The 13,456-nt window shown below is 40.7% G+C and overlaps 1 protein-coding gene across 2 annotated transcripts; it reads right to left on the reverse strand.

The window, feature by feature from the left end:
• Positions 1-385: 385 nt before the first annotated feature.
• pgghg (protein-glucosylgalactosylhydroxylysine glucosidase) lies at positions 386-10,903 on the reverse strand. Of its 2 annotated transcripts, XM_079681671.1 has the most exons (14): positions 10,594-10,903; positions 9,766-10,094; positions 7,735-7,945; positions 7,218-7,653; positions 7,016-7,135; positions 4,407-4,538; positions 4,207-4,318; positions 3,510-3,582; positions 3,293-3,429; positions 3,070-3,203; positions 2,351-2,446; positions 2,165-2,262; positions 1,860-2,083; positions 386-691 (listed from the first exon to the last, which is right to left on the reverse strand). In XM_079681671.1, the coding sequence occupies exons 2-14, from the start codon at positions 10,013-10,015 to the stop codon at positions 615-617; spliced, it is 2,100 nt and encodes a 699-aa protein (XP_079537797.1). In that variant the 5' UTR covers positions 10,016-10,094; positions 10,594-10,903; the 3' UTR covers positions 386-614. The 2 variants fall into 2 exon arrangements, with proteins under 2 accessions (XP_079537797.1, XP_079537798.1); XM_079681672.1 differs by lacking the exon at positions 10,594-10,903 and having other exon boundaries at positions 7,735-7,881; positions 9,766-10,009.
• Between the last annotated feature and the right edge of the window lie 2,553 nt (positions 10,904-13,456).

Genomic DNA, 13,456 nt, shown 5'->3' on the forward strand with positions numbered 1-13,456 from the left:
CAGCGCCAGCACATATTTTTGAATCAACCAATGATTTCCATGTCAGAATATTCTCCGCCCCGCCCACTGAACTTAAAGACATGTTTGACAGTGGCTTTAATGTTTCCTGTACTTTTAATTATGTAATAATGTCAAAAAACTTTTAAATATTTTTAAGAAATCATTAGAATAAAGTAAGGGACTATTTCCGGGGAACAGAGTGTTTTTAATAATACAAGGGAAGATAAATGTTCCTTCCTCTCCAGCAGTTGGTTGCTGCCTCCCTCCAGTAAACAAAGCCAGAGGATAAGTCACACAACACAACTAAGGCTTGACTGCATTGTTTAATATGGTTTTACTTATAACAAATCCACAAACAAATCAAATGTGAAGAATAAGCTTTGCACAGTGTGTAATGAGTTTTATTTGAATACATATATCATTTACAATGCAATATCATTGATACATGACTTTGCAACATGGCATATTATTATGATAGTACTATAGGAATTTCATACATTTTGTCCATTATTGCTGAAGTTAATGGCAGCATACAACTTAACAGTAGCATTGATATGAAGATATGAAGATATTTTGTATTGTGTATAAATGAAATTATAATGATGGTTGCTGTTTCAGAGAGGCCAACAGAAAGACATCGAAACCAGTTTACAAACACACCCGGGCTCCAGAGGAAAAGTTACCGGCTTCCCTGAAAATATAGATGTATACAATTAATAATCTCTTAGTGCGTCAATGCAAAAAATAAATATGAAAAGTGTAATTAAGGAGCAAAGTAACAATAACACTTTACTGAGTACTAAATAAAATCATATCAAACTTGGTCCAACAGGACAATTTACAGATAATAGATACACATGATTCTTTGTTTATTAGTATTGTTTTATTTGTAGCATCTTGGTATCCTTTATTTAAATGATAGCAGCACTGATTGCCCAGATTTACTCCTATGTGTTTTGACAAATGGTATATCACCCCTAGTATTCTGGCAAGGGGGTATGACACTCCCTAAGGTCCCTAGAAACATTTGAGCCATTTTTCTTACATTATGAGACTTGATAGCAAGTATTATGGTATTAAAAGCCTAGCTGTCACTTGTCTGAAGAGCCAGTTATTTTTTCAATATAAAGAGAGTAAGTGCTCTTCATTCTCTTTATTTCATTATTTTCTCCATGGGTAAGACAGATGGGGCAATTTCTGGATTTGTAAAATATTTTATGCGTGTAGTTTGAGATTCTTCATCATCTTATTTTGTCACTCAAATACTATAATGTTATACTTAGTGTTTCTCTGTAATTGTAATGTACAGATTATCTGCTTGTCTTTTTCTTGGGCTGTAGTTTGGAGTTTTAAGCGTGTTCTTCATTATAACAAACGTATAGTGGCGACAGAACCATTTTTTAGCCTCATTGTGAAGTACATCTTAATTGCAAGATGGCATGGCTATAGTATAAATACACCACTGTCGTTTGGATTGTTTCCCTGTAAGCATCGTTTTCACTATGCATTCTGTCTGCCTCTATATATGTATGAATTATATATGTATTTTCAGTTACTAACCCCAGCAGCAAGAATTGCAGACAGTTTAAAAACTAAACATATCACCTTTTGCAAAAAGCATTTTCAATTTTTATCCTTTTTTATTATCTTATCTTATTGTTTTGATTGTCATTTAGTTGTATGACTACCAAAACCATAAAATGTCTCATGTCTTATTGAAGGGAACCTGTTGTCTTTGTGACAAAGGCACCAACAATAAAACCAAGAGGAATCACAAGTGAGGTGGGGCAGGGGTTAAAAAGTTGTCCATTTCCACTTTAAGTGTAAATAGACCTTGTTCTTAAGACAAAAATGTTTACCTGGTGTGAGAGGGATTTTAGTTCCTGATGCCTTCAGGACCACCTGCAGATCGCAGGGCTTAGTGCTGCCAGCTGTTTGTCCCTGTTCCCTCAGTATGATACAAACCTCGTCTTTCCTCAGCAGCCAGTCCATCTGACTGCCCAGGTAGCTCACACCGCGGACACAGAGCTCCGATATGTCCTTGGGAAGATGCGGGGAAAAGGCCAGGCATTCCTTCTGAACTCTAGGGGGAAAACAGCATTTTAATCTGTGTTTTACTGCCTTCCTGCTGTCTACATATTGAAGTGTTTTTTCATTAACTGACCTGAAGCCAGTATAACCAAAGAGCACAGCTTGCAGGAATCCCCCCATCCCTGTGAGGAAGTTAACTGCACCAGAGCCATCGGATGATTCACTCCATACCTGTGAGGAGAGGTAACCACACATTCACTAGATATCCAGCAGAGAGGCAGTTATTATCATTGTGTGGTTGTCTGAGTCAGAAAGACACCTGGAACGGTCTCTGGATGTTTTTGAAGCACTTCTCAAGTAAATGTTGAGCTTTCTCAGCCTCCCCCAGCTCCAGCCAGCCGATTGCAAACATACCCTGGTAACGGAAAGCAAAAGCATTGTTACAAACACGCACTTGATTAAGAAGGAACGTCAACCACAGGCTTTTACTTTCAATGCAAGTGGACACTGTTAAACATAACAAATATATGTACCAATTTCTAAAATGTGTTTAACTTATTTACCACAGCTACTGTATATATACTTGTTCATTTGCAGATTTAACTAAACCTTTGTTGAACTATTAAAATAAATGTAATTATTATATATTAAACCTCCAACAATTTAAAGTACATAAAAAGTGAGCTCCACTTCTATCCATAAAATCTGCTTTTTATGTTAAACCAAAACAATAAATATGCAAATAAATAGGATGAAAGATGGTGGGTTAGTATTAATCAACCCTTAATGTTTTGTACCATGGTGATTTCAGAAGCTTTAAGAAACATTTTAGAGACTTTCTACCTATGTTTTTTTACTTTTTACTCATTGAAGTATCTTTTAAATGTTATTTTTGCTTTAATTGAGGATTTGATTTATGTTTAAACACTCCCTTTGCCACTACCCAGTTTATATTTTATTTGTAATTAAAGTGTAATCACAAGAAAAGGGCATACACAGAATCTCCCACAGAGTCCCGTACAGCATGCTGTGTCTCACCCATGTCATGGCCGGACCATCAGGGTCTGTCACTGGCTCGTACGCCTCCAGGTCATTTCTCCTGATCTCTGGGGACATTTCCAAACCAAGAGGGTATCCCAGCATCACCGTGTCTGCCTGCTTCACTGGATGACCTGTGAGACGTACAGAAGACATTCTCATCATGTTGTGGATATTTCTTCTTTCTTATTTATGTCAGTGTCAAAATGGACAAAACAAACACCTTTGATGTAGCCGTCGTACTCTGGATGGTACTGGGATTCTTCGTCAAAAGGTATTTTGAGTTGATCGGCCACCTCTTTCCATTCCTTCGGTGCAGGATCTTGGAGGAGTTCAGCCAACTCTACAGCGAACTGGAGACTGAAAAGTGTGAAGCTTTTAGTTTTATTAGTGATGATGAGTCAATATGCAGGGCCGGGGAAATACTTGAATACTAGTACCTGAATTTGGCCACTGTGTTTGTGTACACTGAGTTGTTTACATTGTAATAATACTCATCAGGTGGCATGACACCTGAATGGCACAAAGGGGAAATGCTTCATAACATTTCAATAAAAAACATGCATCATATCTAAAATGTATACATGTAAAAAATACATTAAAAGAGTTCTAACAATCAACAACTTAGTGAATGTTGTCCAGTAGATAAGTAACATGTCTTTAATTTAGTTAATAAATATATATATTCTGATAATTATGTGAAGCTAAATTGACTTCTTAATAGAAATATCCTGGCTGTTATTCAATAACTAAAACATTACAATCATACAGTATGCTTTGATTAATGTCACATTTGTAGGTATCTAACATGTATAAATATAAAACATTTATTATTAAATCTGACATTACAAAATCAATATTAAAAAAAAAGTAAATAAGGGACTACAAATGAAAAGTGGCTTTTGGCTGGTACAATAAATGTGCTGTGTATTGTCAGTGCTAAGAAAACATATAAAATAGTTTTAACACAAGAAACAAATTCTACTTTATTACAAATGTTTTTTTTTTAAATCACAAGTGTTTCTATATATAGATAAAATAAATAAAGTCAGACATTTAAAATGTAGCTTTTATTAAATTATTAGTCTGATAATCATGCTAAGCTAAATGGAACCTCTTTCTAAAAATGATTTGTACCTAAGAGATGATACTTCTTGTCCTCGGGGTTCCATGATACCCTTGAAACCCAGTAATCAGCCACCCCGTATATCACCTCCTTGCCCTTGCCCTCTGTGAACATGGACAGATCCTGCAACAAAGAGATCATTACACAGGGTGTTTTTGTACAGAAGTGAGAAAGAGACACTATGACAATGAGTGGGGATTAAAGAGCATACCTCAGTGAGGTAGAGATAGTGTTGGAAGGCCAGGGTGACGTCTCCATTTATGTGAATCTCTTGTTGTCCATAAATGTCCTCGGGACACACCTCCCGGCCTGACACTGCACTCTCCCACGGGAACTTCAGTCCCTGCAGAGATAACATCTCAGAAGACTCAGGTATGGTTTCATGGTTATTGTTAAAATACAAAACAAGACAACAAAGATAAAAAACATAAAACTAATATTAACCCTAAGTAAAACTAATATGAACCCAAAAATAAACCAAGCACGGCTGTTATTCTACCACCAGCAGTTGGTTTTGGTTTCCTGCTGCCGCCACTGACACTCCTCCTTGCCAGCACACATTGCATGTGTCTACTTGGGCTGTGTCTAAAATGGTTCCCAATGAGTCACTAACAAAAGCACAGGGTTTGCTAAACCTGAAATCAAAAACTGAAATTATGCTATCCTATTATGCTTTTTGGGGTTTCCTTTTCCTGTAGTGAGTTATATAGGTTTTTGTGCATTTTATTTAGCCTTTATTTATACAGGTGTAGATCTCATTGAGACACAAGGTCTCATTTTCAAGAGACCTGTTCAGTGGTAACACTACCAAACAAAGTTACAGACAGAAAGGACACTAAACACAGAGGCAACACTATAATACATCGTAAAAAAAGTAGTCATTAAAATCCCTATACAGTCAGATATAGCAGGTGCAAACACCCACAGAAGATTTCTCCAGTTTTTTAAAAATGAGTTTAAAATCCGTGATGGGTATCAAAGTGGTCAGCTTAAGTTCCTACTGAAGTGTGTTGCAGGTCGAGGGGGCAGAGTATGATATGGCTTTTTTCCCAAGCACCGTGCGTACTGAGGGGACGGAAAGAGTGATGTCATTTTGAGATCGTAGTCTATAGCTGTACTGTTTGTGTGATATGTAAGTGGATATGTAGAGGGGCAGCAGTCCAAGCATAGCGGTATAGATGAGTTTGTACCAGTGCAGTGATCTGCGCATTGATAATGATGTTCAGTTGACTAAAGCGTACAGCGTGCAATGGTGTGTGAGGGGTTTACAGTTGGTTATGAACCTCAGAGCCCCATGGTAAACAGCGTCCAGCAGATGAAGGGAGTGAGCTGAGGCGTTCATGTACACAACATCCCCCGTAGTCCATGTGGCAGCTACAAGCCGTTTCCTCGCACTTGTGGAGAAGCAGGCCTTATTTCTAAAAAATAATCCCAGTTTTAATTTCAATTTCCTTAAGAGATTGTCAATATGTGGTTTGAACTTCGAAGCAGAGATTTTCATCTATAGTGATGCCTAAGTATCTGTAGGTGTTAACAGCTTCAATGGGGTTATGCTTTGCAGACATGATGCAGGGAAGAACAGTTGGTAACTTTTTCTTATTGGAAAACAACATGACTTTTGTCTTATCTGAATTTAACACCAACGTAAGGTGGAAGAGATGTGACTGAAAAGTGTCAAAAGCAGACTGCAGACGTTCAAATGCAAGGGCAACAGTGCTAGCACAACAGTACACAACAGTATCATCTGCATATAGATGTACAGAGGCATCAATACTTTGACCAACATCATTTATATAAATAGTAAAAAGGGTTGGTCCCAAGACCGAACCTTGAGGAACGCCTCTGGGCATATTAAGAAAGCTTGAGGAGAGGCCGCTGAATTGTACACATTGCTTGCGATTTTAAAGATAGTTTGCAAACCAACCAACAGCTTGGTCAGACAGGCCTATATGGAATAACTTCTGGTATAGAATGCCTTGGTCCACAGTATCAAATGCCTTGGATAAGTCTATAAAAAGGGCAGCACAGTAGCTATTTGCGTCCAAGCCTTCAACAATGTCATTCACTACTTTCAAAGCAGCCGTTACTGTACTGTGCTGCTTCCTAAAGCCTGACTGGTGAGGAGATAGAATGTTGCTCAAGCTTAAATATTCTTTGATTTGATCATTCACCAGCCTTTCAAGTACTTTAGCTAAAATAGAGAGCTTGGAAATTGGTCTGTAATTATTCATCACCATGGGATCACCACCTTTCAATAAGGTGAGAACATTTGCAGTTTTCCAAACATCTGGAATGACTTGTTATAGAAAGATTAAAAACAGGACAAAGTGGTTTGGCTACAATATCTGCAGCTAGCCATAAGAAATGAGGGGGGAGATCGTCCGGACCTGCTGATTTTTTGGGGTCTAGGCCCTTTAGAGTCTTACAAACATCCCCAACATTGAAGGGGTTGAAGGAGGCATGTAAATGGTCTGCAAACTGTCACTTTTTGGTTTGACTTGGAATAACATAAAACTATAGCCTATATATTTTGAGGTAATATGCTCAAATATGGTAAGAAATATATATGTATTTCTTTGTAAGTTTTTGAGAACAATGACTGACAGCACATTTAGATGTTTTTGTAAGTATTATATTTGTCTTCTTTGATATCAACCCTTGTTAGAAGAAACATTTGTTTGTGTAAGAAGAAACATAGTAACACATGTAAACTAAAAATGACAAAAGATATCCGTGGGTTCAGAGATGTTCGAGCGCTGACCCAGATGCATTCAAAGACACTAGGGGAGCGAACAAAGTGTGGGAAAGTTGCTATTTTACCTTGAAGCCCTGCTTTTGAGCGTTGTCTCTTGCACCTTCCACAGTCCCCACCCTGTACTCCAGCACAGATCGGGCTAGCTTGGGGTAGAAGAGGGCTATGCCAGGATACATCCAAATGTCCTGTCACAGGAAGTTAGGGTTTTTGTGGAATACAAACAACAAGCAAATACCAAAACTAGTCGTAAACAGCCACTAGCCTTACCTGGTCCCAGAAAATGTGTCCCCAGTAGTCCTGACCATCCCCTCCATTAGACAGCCCGCCGGGACTGACTCCCCCAAAGGAGCTGGAGGTGTCGTTGATGGAGGGGAAAGCACTGAGGAGGTAAAACATGCTGCCAATCAGAGCCTTGCAGAGGCTGTCTGACCCCGTCACCTCCACCGTGCTCTGCAGCCACAGCTCTTTCCAGGCCTTCTCGTGAGACAGACGCAGGTTACCAGTCGCCATCAGATCCAGGCTCTCATCGTATTTGGCCTCGGCAGACTCTAAACTGTTGGCCACAACCAGGACGAAGCCCCATCGACCCTGGCTCTGGTCTGCATTCAGCATCAGGGTGGGGGGGATGGGGGTCCAGATAAGGTGCACTGCTGGGCAGGAACCTCCTGGGTACTCAGCTGTGGACACCTTTCCATTGATGTAACTAAGGGAAAGAGGAATGTAGACTATTTAAGATATCAGACTTGTAACATATAGTCAGAAATGTACATGGTTTATACCTCACCTTCCTCCTTTGTAATCAGGACCAGACTCGAAAACGATGTCTTTGCTCTGAGGTGTGAATGAACCGACCAGATTGACAGTGATCGGCTCCTCTGAAGTCACCTGGCGCACCATCAGGACCTCCATCACCATCACGTTGGGGTAATGTCTGTGGGAGTACAGAGACTGTGTCACCGATACACTTGCCGAGCTCAAAGTGTGGGTAAAAATGCCTGCAGGAGAAGACGAGACAATTAGCAGCGATAATGTTTTTACAGATTCCCGCAAACAGACATTAACTGCAGAAACAGAGATGGTACCAAGTCATTGTCTTCAAGTCACAAGTCTTTGCAATTAAATCCCAGATCAATTCCTAAAGGTTGAGTTTCGAGTTTTAGTCATAATGCTTTCTTGACCAATTTTGACCTGCATTTGTTAAATACTATAACTGTGTTTTCTTCATCACCATAGTCTTTGTAAAAACAAAATAACATTTGGTAATGTATTCTCCCAATGGCTCTTATTAATGTAACTTCAGTTCTTCATGGTTTTCTCCTATAACTTGCTAGCATGTTATGTGGAGCCCACGGCTGCCCTTAGTGAACAGCTGTTTGTGTGCTTCGGGGGCGGGGCGACCGGGAAGCCCTGTCCAAGAAACGCCTGGCAGGCTGGCTCTGCGAGTGCATTGCACATGCCTACGGACGGGGAGAACCTTCCCCACGGGGGTCCGTGCACACTCTACACGGGCTGTGGCTGGCCGTTTCTCAATGTCGAGTAAACCTGCTGCAGAGCCACTATTTCAAGTATACTACGTCCTCAAGTGGCGCCGAAGGACTGTTTAAGTAGTATACTCGATGACGTAGTATACTTGAAATAGTGGCTCTGCAGCAGGTTTACTTGACCGTATCACACAAACAGTACAGCTATAGACCTATATAGCTTGTCAACAGCCTTATTTAACAGCGTGAGTGTGGAGGACATATGCAAGGCGGCGTCTTGGTCAACGCCAGGCCCCATCATAAAGTTTTATCTCTTGGACATGTCTGGCTCCTTTTCATCATCTGTGCTTGCTGGGGCGACACAGGACTGGTGAGGAGGGGGGGGGGGGGGCTGTGGGTCAGTGGGCATCCGACCCCCTCCCCGGGCGTAATGCGCTTACATTTCCCCGGGCCCCCGGTCCCGGGGGATGTGGCGCGCACTGGGCCCATAGGGGCTGGAGGACTCTTTCCCCCTGCTTTAGGGCAGGAGGGGGGAGCCCTCCACGTCATAGTCCATACACGCTTTTCACGAGGTAAGCGTGTCTGAGTGTTGGACATGGGGCACTTGTGCTCTCCCCGTGCTCCTTAGGGACTCGGGGGAGTTGGTGCATAGTGAGCCCATACAGGGCTGAGGACTCTCTCCGTCCGCATATAGGCAATGGGGGGGGGGGGGGGGGGGGGGGTGAGAGCACTCAGCGCTGTTCTCCGAGCACACTTTCGCGAGGTAAGCGCGTCAGAGTGTGCTCTGTCAGCCGCAGCCCCGAAATCTCCACGGTTACGACCGAGGGAGAGGTGAGTGAGGCGCAGCGGCTGCTGCGCCTAACTCACCAAAAGCCGGTCAGGGACAGTGAGATGGAACAGTGTTGTTGTTGGACGACAGCGAGTGTATACATCGGGGCTGTGAGAGATACAACGAGGGGTTAAATATGGTAACCCTTGTTATATAAGCCCTGTCTCTCCTATGCTGCTTGCTGAAGAGAAGTGTATGATGATAGTCAGGAGGCGAGGCCTCCTTTTATGCGGTGAGATGCCCGCACATTCAGGTAGGCCCGCACTGGGGCCGGCTACGTCTATAGAAGTCTCAGTGGATGAATGCTCGCATGATATAATCAAGGGGAGTGGGTTAAATTGGGAGAAGCTAAAAATGGTTCAAGTCAAAAGGCTTAAGCCAAGTGACTGGTGCTGAAGTCCATGTGGAGCTGCATTTTTATTTTATTCTGTCGAGTTGAGTCTAAAGTCATCAAATGTAACTTGAGTCTATTTCAAGTCATGTGACCCCCCCCTGCAGACTCTACCTGTGTGTGTGTTCATGCTGTATGTGTTCAGGCCTGGTTCTTGTGACTCGACCCTCACGGCGAGGGGACAGGGGATGTCTGCTCTGTGACATCGTCCCCCCTCCCCGTTATACATGCCACCCATGTGCATGATGTTGTTGTACACCCTCCATCCCAGCAGCCCATTGGCCAGAGGAGGGAGGAAGCGGCGGTCGCTGGGTAGAGTGTTGGTGGAGAAGATGTAGGGGTCTTCGACTTCCTCAAAGGACATGGCGACGAGATTGTCCTTACTTTGTAGTCAGGGATAGTTGGGAGGGTCACAGCTCTTCAACAGTGAACAATGATTTCACCTATGTTAGAAAACATTTATTTGTTTACATCAGTTCTCTTTTTGCAAAATTATACATATATATATATTAAATGTGATTATAATAGTTAAATATCTGTACAATATAACTGGATTACACAAAAATATCTCCAGTTGCATGATGATGAGACATTTGAAAATTGCTGGAAACTTTTAGTGGAACCAAACACACAGTTTTCACAGGTTACTGCCAGTAAAGTCTATTTGTAGATTGTGTACTTTGTCACTTTTGTGTCACAAGGCATGTGTCATCCAAAGACATCATAAAAAAAATAGAAGATCAGAAAGATTTCAAATGATCCTAGGACACAAAGTACTCAGTTATTGAACATATCTAAAAGTATTAATTACTAAGACATTCATATGCAAAAAATAAACATCCAATCTATGAAATCAAGCTAAGCCACTCTTTAAAAGTTAGCAGAGTTGGAGTCAACCGTCTGCATAAACATCCTGCATAATTTCTTTCTGCGCACTCTTACCAGACTAGTACAGTGTTTCACTCTCGCGTAAAAAGGCAGACGCATCTGTTTCTGCAAGAAAAAAGGAATGCTGGTGAAAAAAACAAAGTGAAGAAAAAACCAGCAGGAGATCCAAAGCGCTTGTTCTGTAAAGTTAAACCTACATAAAACAGCTTATGTGCTGTACTTCATACTATAATTCACGCCTAATAAAAGCGAGAAACTCAAATGTTTTTGAGAAAGATGGTCCAAGTTTGTAGTGTCGAGTATCCTAACTGTAGGAAGAGGCCATAAAGCCCTCTGTGCTGCAAATAAAACCTGGACTGGATTATGGATCTGATGGAAAACACGGCATGGATTCGATGTGGAGGATGAGGCAGAGTGTGTGTGATCCAGCTGTGCAGTTTACACTGGATCCATTGAATAAATCCCCAGTGTTGGAGGAGGAGGAAGTACTCAGATCCTTCTCAAGTGGAAATACAAATACTATGGTCTTAAATACTAAGATGCTCTAATAGTAGTTAAAGTCATGTTTTCAAAATGTTACTTACAGTACAGTACAGTAGCCTAGTATTAGCATTCAAATATATAAATCACAAAAAGCACTCATTCTGTACAATGTCCCATTTCAGAATAATATAGATTACAGAAGTATTATCAACTGATTGTACTTCAAGTATCAAAAGTAAAATTAAATGTTGCAGAATATATGTTTTTACAGTATTATATTATTATGTTTGTAATATTTTATTTGACTATTAGATAATATGGAGCAGTTTAGATAATTGAAATACTGTGCAGATTAGTAGTACAGTACTGCATTATATACCATAAAAGCATATATGTGTTTATGTACAATTAACTGTGAGTGTTAAAATTAATCTAGTGGAGTAAAAAGTCTGGTATAAGCATAAAATAGCATTCAATGGAAATACTCAAGTAAAGTACAAATATGTCAAAATAGTACTTGAGTACAATACTTGAGCAAATGTAGTTACTTTCCACCACTGGTAATCACCACTTAATAAACAGGCTCATTAGATTTCACTTAAACCTCAAGTGCACGTATCACTCTGTGTATGAATTAAACTAAAAAGTCTAAACAGAGTAAATAATAAACTTTAGTTCCAGGTGTACAGTGTTAGTCTTAGTTAAGGCTGTAATGGCTGCCACCTTATTCGTACATATTCACAATTAAAACACCATGCAGGGCCGCTTGGCTGAGGCTGTAAAAATACTCTGCAGGTCACATTGAGTGTGTTTACATTTCTATCCTATCTCTTCCAAGAACACCACGTCACTCTCTCCTAACTAAATCATGTCACATCCACTCTGCTCACCAGGCTCTATAAACTCCCTTTTTACCTTTTTTGCTGTTATCTCTTATTTTACTCCAGTCCCAACAAGCCTCATGATAATTTGGGACAATTTGGAATCTTGTTCAGAGTTTAAATAACTTAAATCTGGTTTTGCTTTTACCTTGTTTTATCTTAAGTGCTGTACAAATAAATATTATTAATGATCTATTTTTATCTCTATCATTGGGGTTGCAGGCAGTGCTGCCCCTCTCCATATGGGGGCATTTGGTGGAAGTTATTTACACAGCCCCACGACCACCAAAACAAGAGTTAAAACGTGTTTTTCCTTCAACATAGTTCATTTAGAGGTCAAGTTGCCGACCATAGAATGCAACATCCGGAGTTTTCATCCAGCTGGGGGCCTTTTCTGCATGTTATGTCTCTCTTTCCCCTCATTTCCTGTCATTTCTCTGCTTTAGCTATCAAATAAAGGCAAAACATGTCAAAGTAATACTTTAAAAAACAGGATAAAAGCCAAGTTAACACTTTAAGAGATGTGGGGCCCAAGTTAACCTGCCAAGGCCCCTAACGGACACACTAACAACACATTTTAAAGAGAGCCCCACAAGCAACCATTATTTCTTGATGAAAACTACAGGTTTCAGAGTCAGTTTGTCTGTAATATTCAAATACAAATTTGCGACACTCAACCAAGATTACTCATGGAGGTAAATGGGTAAACGCGTCCTTTATAGCCTGTGTTTTTTTAATTCCACATGTTTTAAGCAAATAATGTAAAGATATTTAAAAAACTGAGTCATACACATCACAATTATTACTTAAATTAAGACCATTTATTTTTCGTATTGAAGTTTTCTGAAATTGAAAATAAAAATGTTTAAAGGTAGTGGTATAAGGTGTAGTAAGTGTATTCCTGCTTATTTTTTGTATAGAAATTGTTAAAAAAAAGACTAAATGTCAAAAATGCTAAAGGAAGAAACTAACAAACAATATACATCTCCTTTCAGCCTTAGCTCACCCTCAGCACTGCATGAGTTGCACCACTTGGTGGCGCTGAGGAGCTGTTTGTGTGGCATCTGGCATCGTGCCGGGGGTCAGAGCCACAAACCCTGGGAAAAGCAGAGCTTTGTCCATATAAGGCTGCAATCCATCCGCTTCCCTCTTCCTCCCCAGCTCCCTTCCTCTGTCTTTCTCAGACCTGAGGGATATTTACAGAGAGCCTCGGCCAGCCTGCCCTTCCTTATTAGGAGCGCAGCCTGTTGTCAGAATTTCTTCCACCCTGCAGGACAGTGGTCCATCTCCCTGCTCTCAGATGAGACAAACAGATGGATCTTAACTACACTACAGTCCAAATGGGCAACTGGTCCTTCACAGCTCCTACCCAGACGTCTACCACAGCACATGCAATCACTCTCATATCTATCATGTCAGTCAAGCAACTCCTGATGTAGTATCCACCTGAGAGCAGCAATAGATTAATGGAACAGTCCAAACATGCTGTATATACATCGTGCTGCCCTGTTTCCTCACTGTGTTGCAGCTGTACCGTTCCTTTTTTTGTATCC

The sequence above is a fragment of the Notothenia rossii genome, assembly GCF_949606895.1.
Source record: "Notothenia rossii genome assembly, chromosome: 5".
NCBI classification, from domain to species: Eukaryota; Metazoa; Chordata; class Actinopteri; order Perciformes; family Nototheniidae; genus Notothenia; species Notothenia rossii.